This window comes from Pangasianodon hypophthalmus, chromosome 21, assembly GCF_027358585.1.
Source record: "Pangasianodon hypophthalmus isolate fPanHyp1 chromosome 21, fPanHyp1.pri, whole genome shotgun sequence".
In the NCBI taxonomy this organism is placed as follows: domain Eukaryota; kingdom Metazoa; phylum Chordata; class Actinopteri; order Siluriformes; family Pangasiidae; genus Pangasianodon; species Pangasianodon hypophthalmus.
In genome coordinates this window covers 6,376,160-6,390,412 of record NC_069730.1, presented here as the reverse complement: position 1 = coordinate 6,390,412, position 14,253 = coordinate 6,376,160, and the positions used below count along the sequence as shown (strand labels likewise).

General features: G+C 40.3%; 1 protein-coding gene and 1 non-coding gene across 2 annotated transcripts; both read left to right on the top strand.

The window, feature by feature from the left end:
- The first annotated feature begins 237 nt into the window (after window positions 1-237).
- On the top strand, window positions 238-1,240 carry LOC113543165 (gamma-crystallin M2-like). The gene is made up of 3 exons (XM_026941230.3): window positions 238-327; window positions 456-701; window positions 815-1,240. Exons 1-3 carry the CDS (start codon window positions 319-321, stop codon window positions 1,088-1,090), a joined length of 531 nt encoding a protein of 176 aa, XP_026797031.1. The 5' UTR covers window positions 238-318; the 3' UTR covers window positions 1,091-1,240.
- Window positions 1,241-12,414: 11,174 nt separating this feature from the next.
- LOC113543401 (U6 spliceosomal RNA) lies at window positions 12,415-12,523 on the top strand. Its single transcript, XR_003404409.1, has one exon. It is a non-coding gene; the product is annotated as a U6 spliceosomal RNA (small nuclear RNA).
- Window positions 12,524-14,253: the final 1,730 nt, after the last annotated feature.

Here is a 14,253-nt window from a genome sequence, read left to right as displayed (position 1 = left end):
GGCCAAAGGTCATTCAGAGCACAACAGATACGCTAATCCAGCATGTGAAGAATAAAAGAATACAGTACTGCTGCATTGTTTTCACTGTAGCTCTAATTCTAAATTCTTCTGGATGCTGAATCAAATGGAAAGCCCTTCAGCTCTTTTTAGGTATCTGTGCTATGTTGCTTGGTTAGCAGTTTATACAATAGGTGGCACATGATTTTTGGGTTTAGTGTCAGGTATAAATGCAAGGGGTTATACCCAGTACAGTGTCAGCTCACCAGTCGGAAACGACTTTGACAATCGAAGCATCGGTTTAGAACCCACATCGAAATCATGGGCAGGGTAAGGACCAGACATGATGGCAATGGTTTTGATAATTGATTCTACTGTGTTGTCCATCATCTTTGCTTAACTCATTCTTTTAATGTACTATACTGTATGCCTAATATGGTCTTTTTTTGCCCAAACAGGTCATCTTCTACGAGGACAGGAACTTCATGGGCCGCTCCTATGAGTGCAGCAGTGACTGTTCCGATATATTCTCCTACCTGAGCCGCTGCCACTCCTGCAGGGTGGAGAGCGGCTGCTGGATGGTGTACGATCGCCCCAACTTCATGGGAAACCAGTACTTCATCAGGAGGGGCGAGTACCCCGACTACATGAACATGTGGGGCTGGGGCAACAACTGCATCAGGTCCTGCCGCATGATCCCCATGGTATGCTGATCATCTCATAGCATGCTAACGAACTACAATAACTGCCTCAGTTAGCTATGCATAAATGTTTTCCTATGTTCATTTTCAAATGGCTTGTATCTTCCTCAAAACAGTACAGGGGCCCCTACAGAATGAGGATCTATGAGAGGGACAACTTCATGGGTCAGATGATGGAGCTAAGCGACGACTGCGACTCCGTCATGGATCGCTACCACTGGTCCAGTGGATGCCACTCGTGCCACGTGATGGATGGCCACTGGCTCATGTATGAGCATCCTCACTACAGAGGCAGGATGTGGTACTTCAGGCCCGGAGAGTACCGCAGCTTCAGGGACTACGGCAACATGAACTTCATGAGCGTGAGGCGCATCATGGATTCCTGGTATTGAAAACCTCTAACATGAAAAGCAAACAATCATTTGAATAAACCCTCCAAAGCAGCAGAGCAATATTCGCAGTCTTTTGTTTGTTTTCTTGAATCCGTATGCTCTTACTAGAAAGCTGAAATAGTCAGCATTATACACTGGTGAATTATCTGATCTAAACTTCACCTTACACAGATTTATGGTTTATATGTAGTTGGAAAATGACTAGACACAATTACAGTCAACTGTAGAACTACCAGCATCTTTCAAAAAAAAAAAAGTTATTGTATAAAATAAGTATTAGGCATAATAATTCAAAAATTTTCATTCAAATAATTAGAGAAATTACATATCTTTCCTCTATCAAAACTCACTCACATAGTATCTTCTCTCAAAAACAAGTGGCATGCCAGAAACATTATTGTTGCCTTTGACTAAATATGCGGTTGCAGACATGTACAATACTTTTGCTATCCATCCTCCAAAGTACATTCAACACAAAAAGAGACAGATGGTTGTTAACCTGTACAAGTCAGATAATAGATCTTAAAAATACAGTTAAAAATATAACAGAAATGTGTTCGATCTATCAGCTGGAGATCACAAGTTCGAATGCCAGTGATGCCACAGGCATCCGTGGCCAGGAGCTCAAGAGAGATAAAGTGGCCATGCTTTCAGCAAGGGAGGGTTGGCATACTCTCTCTCCCCTATCAATCACAGTGACACTAGCCAATGGGTGTCATGAGTGTCTGTGAGCTCATGCATGCAGAAGAGGGCAGATAGCGATTTGCAGCACCTGAACTTTACCAAGCATCATTAAAGCTGCAATTGGAATCAATTATTGCGGTCAGAAGAGACCAAAATCAAACTTCTTGGTCATGCACACCATCACCAGCATATTTGGAAAAAGAAGTAAAAAGAAGAAGAAAGGAACTGCATACCAAGAAAATTCTCAGAACCTACTGTAAAATATGATAGACCATTCATGCATTGCGGCTGTTTTATGGTTTCAGGGTCTCTTGTGATGATTGATGTCATCATGAATTCTGTTAACCAGGATATCTTAGGTCAAACCCGCAGTTGACTCTGCCACGAGGTTAAGCTGTTAGATTAGATCTTCCAACAAGATGGTGAGCCCAAATCAACCCAGAAATAGTTACAGGACACAAAATCTGTTATACAATGGCCATCTTGGGGTCTATCTAGCTTGTTTGGTACAGACCAATCAAACTTTCCTTTAGTTTGGTTCATTTTGTCAAATCACGTATTGAGGATCTTCGTCTTCGACCAGAGGAACCAAAATTGTGTGAAAAGGATCACTATGGTAAGGTTAGTTAAATTTTGACATTTGTCAATTCTTGGCTCTAACAACAATTTCCTGTCCAATTCCTGTCCAATCATAGAACACAACAGTGTCCTTTAAAATGGTTGCAGCATGCAACCAACTGAACCAAAGGAGCCAACATCACCAAAAATCAAACACTGGTACAGACTTTAGCAAAGGTGCTAGATGTGAAACTGTTCTCTGGATATTATCCCTGTCGAAAACCTGTGGTTGGAATTGAAGAAGGCAATCCACATACACAAACCTAATAATATGCAGACACTTTAAATGTTCTGCATGGAGGAATGGTCCAAGATCGTTAAAAAGTGTTGTCCAAACTTGTTATAATCACATGAAGAGGCTCAGTACTGTTCTTCTCAAAATTCTTATATTAATATTCCATTCCATTGAATTGTAAGGATTATAATGAAATAATTTATGAACAGGAGCACTGTATAATCTTACAGCAGCTGCCATAGATCTTTCAGATATCAAAGAGCAAATCAAGAATTCACCACACCATCCTGGATGATTCATTTCATTGGAAAATTCCAATGAATGTACTAATGACAGCACATTAACTATATACCATATATATCACCATTTCAATGCTTTGCCTTTAATATTTATCACTTTTAAGGGTATATTTGTTTTACGAGCTTGATTGCAAAGTGCAAAGTGACTGTGCTATGACCCGAGCATGTGATATCATATGCACTCCCAGAGTAAAGCTGATCTAGGATCGGGTTTTGCCTTTGTGTTCAAGTATTGGGCAATTTTGAGAACTTTCATACTTCTGAGCTGAGGTCTACATTTCATAAGTATGTTGTTGAACAGTAATTGGACCCCCTTGCAGGACATCATGGTTATCCCTTGACGTTATCAGGGGATTATAGTTGGACAGAACGCGTACTCTGTTTTCGATTAGCCTCCTGGTATCCATATTTCTTCAGCCTGCCAGTCACTGGCGCTGAGGTAGAATTGATGGCTATAGTGAGGGGAGTGAAACTCGGCCTTGTAGCTCCCATTACCGTTTGAAGGTCCCCTTGTGCCTCTTTCGCTCTCGCTTTCTCTTCGCCCCTCCTCTTCTGCTCAGTCTTTTCCTCTCGTGGGGTTCTCTCAGTTCCCCATGGACCAGAACATTCCTTCTCTTTCCCAAGCTGTTTCTGACTTTCTGTGCTTTCATCTCACTGCACAAATAACTCATGGGTGTGTGTACATGTGAGCAAGTTTCAAAGAAACAATGCTTTGTCCACACTAACACTGTTACATTTTCTTAAAAGGCATTTACTTTAATAATTTACAATTTTTTTTACTGCACCAGGCTCAGCAAAGTAGTTCAGAGTTATCATGTGCAGAGTTATATTATATCACAATACAAAATTGTAATCGTAGAGGTCATACACAGTAATGGTATCCATCAACAAAGCAACACGTACAATCCACAGGAGTAGTCGAACGGGTCGTAGCAAAAAGGTGAAGGCACGGATAAGTCAAACAGGGTTGAGCAGGGCAAGACTTCGCATTTTACCAATGCATGATGTGCTTTATATAGCCAATTTATAGTAAATCACATGTGATTTATAGTAAATCACAAGGTGCAGGTGATAAATTAACCTATTTGCACTGACACTGTCCTGTAGTTTGCACTTTTGGTAGGAACACCCCAAACCTTTGCTCATTTGCAATATATATATATATATATATATATATATATATATATATATATATATATATATATATATATATACATATATATATATATGTATGTATATACCTTTGAGCCCCTGAAAATGGAAGTACTTTGCTTAAAATGGCTGTAATTCTTAAATGGTAAATGCCATATTTTTGTGGAACCTCTTAAAATAAACTCTACACTTCAATCACATCTTGATTGTTTCACTTCAAATCCATTGTGGTGGTGTATAAAGGCAAAAATCACAAAAACTCTGTCACAAAAAAACAAAAACTCTGTCATTGTCCAAATACTTCTGGACCTGACCACATATATATATATATATATATATATATATATATATATATATATATATATATTGTATATATATTGTATCGTATGTATTGTATTGTATATAATATATATATATATATATATATATATATATATATATCACAGTAGCGAGCGAATAAATAAGTCGTCTGGTGAAAAACTATGTGAGAAATTACATTTTATTTGTCTACAACTGACCCAACTAACCTTAAAATGCCCTACATTTGAGGAGTGCATTTTTGAAAAATTATGTTAAATAACCAAGTGAGCTACGCTGAAATGAACACCACCCGGATTATCAAAAATGTAAAAATGAAAGTGAACATTAGCTGGCTAACTAACCAAATGCTGTTTATGCCAGTAGCTTCCTATGTTTATTAGGTAGACAGCTTGCTCATGTTAATTCATACATGTTACTAGCAATATAATTACCAAAGACATGGTTGGCTGGCTTCACGTGTCTCGGAGGAAGCCCGTGTTAGCCTTCACCCTCCCTGTTTGATAGCTGTCATGTGATAGGGAAGAGCTAGCACATTCATAACACATGCGAAACTGCAGTGGATATGCAAAGGTTCATGGTGTGACATCAGCGTTTTTGGAAAAAAAACATTGATGGGGCCTCAGTGGTGTTTTCAAACATATCATCTTGTAGACAAAAAAATAAAAAAGTGACGGGAAACACAATAGAACATTAAAATGTATGATCTTTCATACACATGCACGAGGAAGAGATAGCAGCAGGCACAGCTGTTTCCCTCTTAGTGATCGGCACGCAATCTGGACTGTCTCAATTACCAGAACAGAGAGAGACGGTGTGGGAGAAGGGCATGGGTGGAGGAGAAAGCTGTGAGTCATCTCCAAAAGTGAGAGAGAGAGAGAGAGAGAGAGAGAGAGAGGGAGAGTGAAATACTAAAAAACAAACAAGTGGCGGCCCTAATTAAAGATGCCATGGAAAGGGGGATGGAATGGCTGAAGGCTGAGTCATTCCTGATGGCCATTTCCTGTGAGGAGGGCAGTCTGGGAGGGGTCAACGGCACTAAATTATGAGCCTGTGAAAACTCACATGCACACAGAACCTCACACTTGTGGGCATTTCAAATAGTGAAAAAAAAAAAAAAGAAAGAAAAACAGAGAAGAGGTAAGTTATCTTGCGCATACACACACTCAGAGGCAGGCATGTAAAGCGGCTCAACTGCCAAACAATCAGTGCCTAAGAATAAAAACAGCTCTTGGTTCATGTCTCCTCTGGGCGCCTCACCATGGAACAGTGTAATGGCTCGGAACGATCCAACACCTCCACAAACTCATAGAGTCTCAGTGACCAACACATGGACCTGTCAGCACCTAGGAGCAAACAAGCTTTCAAGTGTCTCACATTCGTCACAGGTTATGTAACGGTGATGGCTCCACAGAGGGGGGTCTGTAAACTTGACCAAAGCTCTAATAGTTCCACTGACACTTGAGGACAACCAAGTTAGACACAGGACTACATTCTGAGTGGTACGACTAGTTATTATGGAGCATTAGCATCCAAAAAAGTTCACTTTCTGCTGTAGTTAGCTTTACTTCCCTTCTCTATCTCTCTCTGATAACCCTTGTCCAATAACACGGTGCCGCTGCTGCTGCTTAAGAAATGACCCATGTTTCCACAAAACCATTACATCATCAGATAACAATAACAAGGGAGGATTTTTACGTGGTATCTCTGGAATTTTACCATGTACAGTAAAGTCCACTTCTTCTGTGTCTACACACAATACACAGGCAATGCCATAGAGAACAAAAACACAATGACAGATGCATGCATTTATAAATACTATTAGCTATTTAGTTTACTAAACAGAAGCATTAGAAATGTAGATCACCCTCCTGGGATTGCTGAATTGTCATCGCAATATTATTTTGCTCACAATAATTTTCAAAATGCCCTGCATTATACACTATATGGCCAAAGGTATGTGGACACCTGACCTACACACCTATATGTGTTCCTTCCTCAAACTGTTACAGCAAAGTTGGAAGCACACAATCATATAGGATGTCTTTGTATGCTGTAGAATTTGAAATTTCCTTCACTGGAACTAAGAGGCCCAAACCTGTTCCAGCATCACAATGCATTTGTGCACAAAGCGAGGTCCATGAAGACATGGTTTGCCAAGGGTGGAGTGGAAGGACTTGAGAGTCCTGACCTCAACCCCACTGAACACCTTTGGGATGAATTTAAAAGATGATGGCACCCCAGGCCTCCTCATGCAACATCAGTGCTGGACCTCACTCATGCTCTAGTGGCTGAATGGCCAAATCCCCATACAAGAGTGGATGCCATTCTAACAGCAAGGGGGGACTAAATCTCAAATGGGATGTTCAAAAACCACATATGGTCAAGTGTTTACAAACTTGTGGCCATGTAATGTGCTTATGCTTATGTTCATTCACCTTCAGTAACCGCTTTATCCTGGTCAGGGCCACAGGGAATCTGGAGCCTATCTCGGGAACACTTTCCCTAACCCTCATTACAATATTGAGCTGCATAGATGCCATGACAACTGTGATCATTTGTTTTGCTCTTTGAGGAGTCAGTCAATCCTTCATGCTATTCCTTTCTCTAAAGAGAATCAATATAAACTTTATAATCTAGTCTATATATAGTCTGTACTTCCATATAATGTCAGTCATTATCTTGAAGTCAGTCATTTTTAATGCCCCAGTTAATGATCAACTGTCTCTATGTACTTAGTAATGGTCCTGTTATGTTGACAATGAGCAATTCTTCTAGATTCTCCTCTCTCAGGCCACCCACGGAAGAGGAAATTACAGTATAACAGGGGGAGGAATTAACTATTTATAGTTGAAATATCTTTCGCAGTATCACTCTAAAGCCACATATTGCTAATATAAGGTTCATGTTGACTGTTTTTTGTTGTACAAATATGACGTCCAGCCATAACCTGAACACTGGAGGCAAGGTGGAAATACCCACCAGTCTATCATATGCATTATATACTTAAAGACTTAGATTGATTCGAATTTACAAGATGAAGGAAATAGGAGTCAAGCAAGAAGCACCCTTTACATACTCTTTCACATTTGTTCCTTTCCAATTTGCTGATCTGGTCATAGCTTCCTGTCATTTTTGTACTGCCCTGTGCTGTGTTGATTGGTTACACATCTTCCTGGAACCTTTTGAAGAACTGAAATAAAACTGTACAGTTATGGGAAGAGCTCCTGTTCTTTGTTCCCACTGCACTGTAATAAACATTATGGGAAAGGGATACTGACTGTAAGACGGTCACATAATTTCAGCAAAGGGCAAAAACACAGCAACAACAACAACAAAAAAAAAAGGTCAATGGCTACTGCATTCCTGAAAATGTTTCTGTGATTTGTCAGTAGCAGCTTGTGAGCATAGATCTGGTTGGGCAGGATGCCATTAATAATGACACAGCATGACAAAATTAAGTTGAGAGGCTATGACATGTGACTTATGCCATAGGCTACTATCTAATGCATTTTTTTTTGTGCAAACCCGTAGTTGAGAGTCAGCAGTTGCAAGTTGACAGCATACAGTCTTCCAGCATACAGTGTAGCAGCTTGTTTTGAGGGATATTTGATATACCTTTGTTCAATGTGGTTTATACAGCAAGTGAGCGTCCAGCGTGTGAGAGGAACATAGTAGAGCTAATAGCATTAACCAGGGTTTTCAGGTTTCAGCAAAAAAAAAGTACACAAGACCAAAAAAAAAAGCTAGACCAAAAAATTTGGGCATCGGATAAGGGAGAGTGCGATGGAAAGACTTTGCGAAGACTGCCCCTTTGGATGAGCCATAACTGCTTATGAAGGTCCTGGTGATTGGTTCTAGCATGTTTTTTTAGTAGACATGTCTATTCCCAGACTCTGGATATGAAAAGCCCCCAAATAAGACTCTTAGAGCCACACTACTTCCCCGAGTCCTTCAGGTTGCAATATTAAGCAAGATGACACGTGAAGAGTGATCATTGGTATTGCTCTTAGAGGACTCAGTTTAATCATGCTAATCTTTAGACAGAAAATATAAACTGTATAATCTAATCTACTTCAAAGTAATGGGGAATGACAATCATGTTTAATTCCCCAGTGAATGATGAACTGTCTCACTATGCTTAGTAATTGTCCTGTTATGTTGACAATAAGCAATTATTCTAGAGCCTCCTCTCTCAGGCCACCCAGGCAAGAGGAAATTATATCAGCAGGAGGAATAAACCATTTTCAGTTTAAATGTGTTTTTTACAGTATCACTCTAAAGCCCGGTATTGCTAATACAAGGTTCACATTGTCTCATTTTTACTTTTTTATTGTTTCTCATTGTACAAACATAACTTCCATGCAGGGTACTAACCTGAGACAACAGGATGTTTCATAACAGTGAGAAACAGGAACAGGAAACGTGTAAGAAAACCATTTGAGTCATGGATTATTTTCAGTATTTCTATTTGAGTATGTATTAGCTCCTGCGTCACAAGGCACAGAAGGCTTATTGTGTGCGTGTGACTGTTTGCAAGACAAAATTTCACGTGGGAGTTCTTGTTAAAAAACCTTCTTGTCTTATATATGTCATGACCTGAGACTTGCTAATAACACGTCTGAAACACCCTTGCAGTGGATCATTTCCTCATGGCTTTCCTTTCCACAGTTTAGTTGAAGTCTGTATGCTTCACTAACTGACTCAGTCATTGTGTGGATTCTTGCTGTGGGTTAGGTAAACCATATGTGCCCTTGCCAACACCGATTGCCCATAAACAAATAAATCCAGTACAAGAAAACATGCAAATTACCCACCACAAGACATTGTGGCTACCGTTAAGAAGCATGAGTAAAGTAGCTTCATGTCAAGATGAACCGAACTAGCATGAAAGACTCGTTTCTGCTTCGGAACTCTGTAGGAAACTTCTGAGGCTGAGACGGTGGCTGTTTTTATGGGCCACACTCAGTAACCGCTAGCAACTGGTGAGCCAACACATTACCAGAGCCAGTGTGGGGTGGATGCTAGTGCTGGCCCAGAACAGACATTGCCAGGCAAAGGAGGCAAATAAACGGAGCAGTGTTTACCTGAATGAGCATAAAACACTAGAGAAGGTGAGTGAGAGGTGGTTGGGCGTTTCCCTCTGATTCTTTGGACGGACATGGCCTTTTCATAGCAGTAGACAGATGTTCGGGTGGATTACATTGGGAAAACTAAAGCGGTAGCCATGTAGCCTAAGTAAAATGTTTTTTTTTTTACTGTGACTAATGAAAAAAATAGGACAAAATTCGATGCACTAACCTTTGCCATCTCACTTTCTATATAATTCCTCTCATTTTCTTTCCTCTAAAAAAATTTCCTTCTTCTTTCTCACTTCCTCCCTAATTGAGATAGTTGAACAGTCAGACGTGCTGTGCATTCTCGTAGGCATTGGCTGATTAGCATGAATTTCTCATTTCCTGTTTTGGGGTGTGTACATCATCCCTTGTTCTTCTTCCCAACACACATCAAAGAGAAAGGAGGGAGCTTGACTCCGAGAGGGCCAAGTGGCAGCCTGAGAATGAGTAAGTGGGAGAGAGTTAGGAGGCAAAGGAGTACAGGATGGGAACAGCGAGACGGAGAACCATCTACAGTGAAACCTCCAACCCAATACTGATAGTATTGGAAACATATGGGAGAAGGAGAAAGTGAAGGCTGATAAACCACTGAAGCAATTCAGGGGAAGCACTGAGAAAAAGAAGAGGCAGACTGACAGAAGAAGAAGGAGCAAGGATCACAGGGGCTAATTACCAAAATTCCCGATAGTCTTCCAAGCTAGACAATGAGTCTGCATGTTTTAAAACACTGAGGGCAAAAAGTCACAAATCCCCAAATACTGCATTCCTGTTTACACATGCTGGGTTTTGAGAAGTGTCGAACATTTTCTTACACCCCGTTTATTTTATTTATGTCAATTATATACTTAGCCCCTTTAATTATATACTTAATCCCTTTTAATGAAACTGTGGGGCCAGTGAATCGAGAAAGGGCCATAATGGCTTAATCCAATAAAACTCACTAATCCCCTTCACTCATTACATCTGGTATCCTCATTATAGCTTAAATAGGATATCAACCCCATGCTGTACCCAAGAGGGGAAAAAAAAAGTATATGACATGAGCTTTGTCAGGTCATCTTATCCACTATGTCCATGTGGGAGGCTAATGAGACTCTGGACAGCTTGCATATCCACGGATCACTGCAAAAGTGGGAAATTTTTACAAGTGGAAAAAACAGTCATTAAGTGAAATTTTACAGTTAAAGAAGGATGTTTATGTCATTCATGAGAAAATGAAGCACTAGCCATGAATCTCCACCAATGTTAAAGTTTTTCCTCAGATAGACTTAATAGACCTAACCCAGTCCTTATAAATTGTAAGTCGTTTAGTGTTCTCTGAATTAAACTTTTCATTTCTGGCTTGTTGCTGGCCAAAGGGGTTCACAAAAATATTCAAAAGTTCCAATAAAAGCCATGAGAATGGACCAAATGGTATTATATGGCAGGAACTCATACATGACATGCTGTGTCTCAGTTGCAGGGAAAAAAATGATGCAATATTTTTTATACTATTATAGGGTATTATGAGAAAATGAGACATAAATGTTGTTGAGCAATTTGTTTTAGCATCCATCAAAAGGGTTTTCCATACATTCTCTGTACCGCTTATCCTACACAGGGTCGCGGCCCCTTCACCCAATACGGATAATTTGGAAATGCCGATGAGCCTACAATGCATGTCTTTGGACTGAGGGAGGAAAAAACAGAGTACCCTGAGGAAGCCCCCGAAGAAGGTGGAGGTGGCATTTGAATCCCCAACCCCAGTGGTGCGAGGCAACAGTGCTAGCCGCTAAGCCCCCCCCCCCCCCCCCCCCCCAACAACCAAGCAACTAAATGAATAACTCAAATATGCCATAGACTCTTTTTCCAAAATGTTTTCCCATTTTATATTAAAATCCTTTTAAAAACTGTACAAATATGGCACAGACACTTTTTTAACTCTTTCCCCAATTATTTTAGTGCATAATATTTATGCATATTAAATTTTTTTTAAATAATTTTGAATAATTAAAAGTGAACAAACTTAAGACATATCTTAAGTAGGAGGACACAGCCTTCCACTTACCATGAAAAGTCTTCTGGTGGAAGGTTGGAAGCATTGCAGAGACTGCAACTCCTCTGTGCCAAACCACTGGCGAAGGTTGCAGAGACAAGGTAGGGTATAATAAGTGGATTTAATCAGGAAAATTAGCTGGGCTTATGGGATTCTCCACAGGTAAAACCAACTAATTGGAGTGTTAACTATGGTCTCCCACATTGCCCATTGCCCCTGGCACCCTTGAGACACACCCTTGATCTTGTACTGCTCTTCCTCCACCTTTGCCACCTCTGCCAAGACCAACTCTTCTTCTGTTTCCTATTTGCTTTAGACCAGAGCTGCAGAGCTTCTCCACAGCCCAGCTCAGTGCACCTTGGCTGGAACTTGCCAACGACATCTTGATGCTGGAGTCTGCTGATCGCTCCGTCCACTTCCTCTTGGGCCTTTCACTTATTGCCAGTGTCCAGCTGGGGATCTATGTACCTCACTAGTGGATCAATGGATCCATCAGCTCCAGGATCAGTCTGGCTTTTTCCTGCATGTACGGTTGCAATGGAAGCAATGGGAGGAGTCCATTTCAGAATCTCAGTAGTCTCAGCCATTTTGGACATACGTTGGGTTTCCTGTCCATTCTCCTTGCTGTTGTTATGAGGATTTCACACACTTTCAGTGGCCACATCACCCAGTGGTAAAGCACTACATTTTGTACTTCCCTGGGAGTTTGCTTTGATCGATTCTTGCCAGGCCATCTGAGAATTGCTTCTTCTGAATTGCTTCTTCCATCCTGCCTCTCAGAGGGTGCATCGGCTGTCTCTGCTTGTTTGTCTGTGTAGTCACTAGCGGGTGTCTCTTTTGAAGATGAGTGGGTTGACAGGTGACAAGCTTCCTACAGCAGCACATATACTAAAATTGGAACAATACAGAGACGATTAGCATGGCCCCTGCATGCACAAGGACGAACCGCAAAATTGTGACGAGCTGCCTACTCCTACGCCTACCTACATTTTAAAAAGCTTATTCCAGCAAGTGTCACTGTGTGACTGCTGTTGATAGAGTCAGTACAGTGATTGTCCTCATCAAAACTTTCATTGTGTAGCAATAGTTTTCAGGTTTGTAAATGTTTCCAACAGTTCAGGAGACACTGCAGAGCATCTTTTGTGTCACCTTTCTTCAATTTTGAAATTAACCTCAATAACTTTTATTTTTATGTCACATCATAACTATTGTATTGTGTAAGAGACAAAGTCAGTTGTCAAGTCAGCCTGGAAAGTATCTTAAAACAAGCTTATGTCAACTATAATCTGTCATTCAACTCAGGTGTTATGTCAATTTACATTAAAATTGAAGAAAGCAGTATCTATGACAGCTGCTGACAGCTGTTGGAATAAATGTTTGGGTTTAGGTTTATGCCAATTGTCATGTAGGCCTATGTAGGCATTATGTAGTTATATGAACTTTGCTTGAAAACAAAAAGTGCTAACAAAAAAAATCACTGTAGTATTCTTGTGTCAGTTTCCACCAGCTTTATGTCATAGAACTTTCCTGTCTTAAAATACTTGTGAAGTGTGTAGCGATTCTGGCACCAATTTCTTTGTTTTTTTATTGATGTCACAAGGGAACTTTGCTAGCGCAGTTATAACAGTGTTTAAAAGCGCTGGAGTATCCTTTTGTCAATTTTGGGTGTTACTATAAATGTAATTAGATTAAATCAATGTGTATACCCCACTGGACATTTGGAATTGGGGATGTAGGGGATTTCAGAACATCAATTGAGGTTAAAAAAAACCCTGTAGTACATCTAAAACAGCTTGAGAAAAAATGTAAATAGACCCTTCAGATATTATAAACACACTCTGTCTTTGTCTTATCTCTCTGTTTCTCTTTGTGTGTGTGAGTGTGAGAGTGAGAGAGAGAGAGAGAGAGAGAGAGAGAGAGTGTTTGAAAGGAAAGGAGGCAGTGTTCACTAAGGTATGTAGGTATTCTGTAGTATTTTCCGCTATATCAAATTTCCCTCTTTGCAGTCACGCTGAAACAGCCCTAGTGAACTTTTTTAAAACACTGATTTACACAAAGGCAGCACTTTTATACAGTACTTTTACCCTGGATGATTCTGGAGAAACGTGTTCTTGTTAATAGTCATGATGAGTCCTTGGAATAATCACCTCACAAAAAAACAGATTATAAGTGAATACCATTACAGGAAAAAAAAAAAACTCAAAGTAATATGACAGGATGCCCCCTAGCATTGGTACACAATGAAGAGAATGAGGAAGGAAACTAGCAGAGAAAGTGTGGTGTGTGTGTGTGTGTGTGTGTGTGTGTGTGTGTGAGAGAGAGAGTGTGTGTGTGTGCGTGTGAGAGTGTGGGGCGGAAGGGTGGGACCATATAAATCAATGTCTATTTAGTTAAGCAGTGTCTTCAGTTTTTTTTTTTAAATGTTTCTCTCACTGCCTCTCTGAGCCATTCCAAAAGCATATGTGGTTGCAAAAAAATGCAAACTCCCCCTCGCCAGACCTCCAGCAGAACCCCCTGTCGTCATCTACTCATTAATGATAAAGAGGAAGCTGCACTTTTTCACTGCTTTCAAGCTCTTATCTCTCATCTTCCACCACAGTTTAGGGAGTGCTGATAATGAAAATGTGAGGCAAGCATGCCAAAGGACCACACCCAAGCTTTCATGTAGCACTACAAACCACAGCCTGTCACTTAAAACACACACA

Excerpts from the sequence above, each read along its gene's own strand:
- LOC113543165 (XM_026941230.3), top strand. Across the intron at positions 702-814 it reads CCTGCCGCATGATCCCCATG|TACAGGGGCCCCTACAGAAT; the intron begins GTATGCTGATCA and ends TCCTCAAAACAG.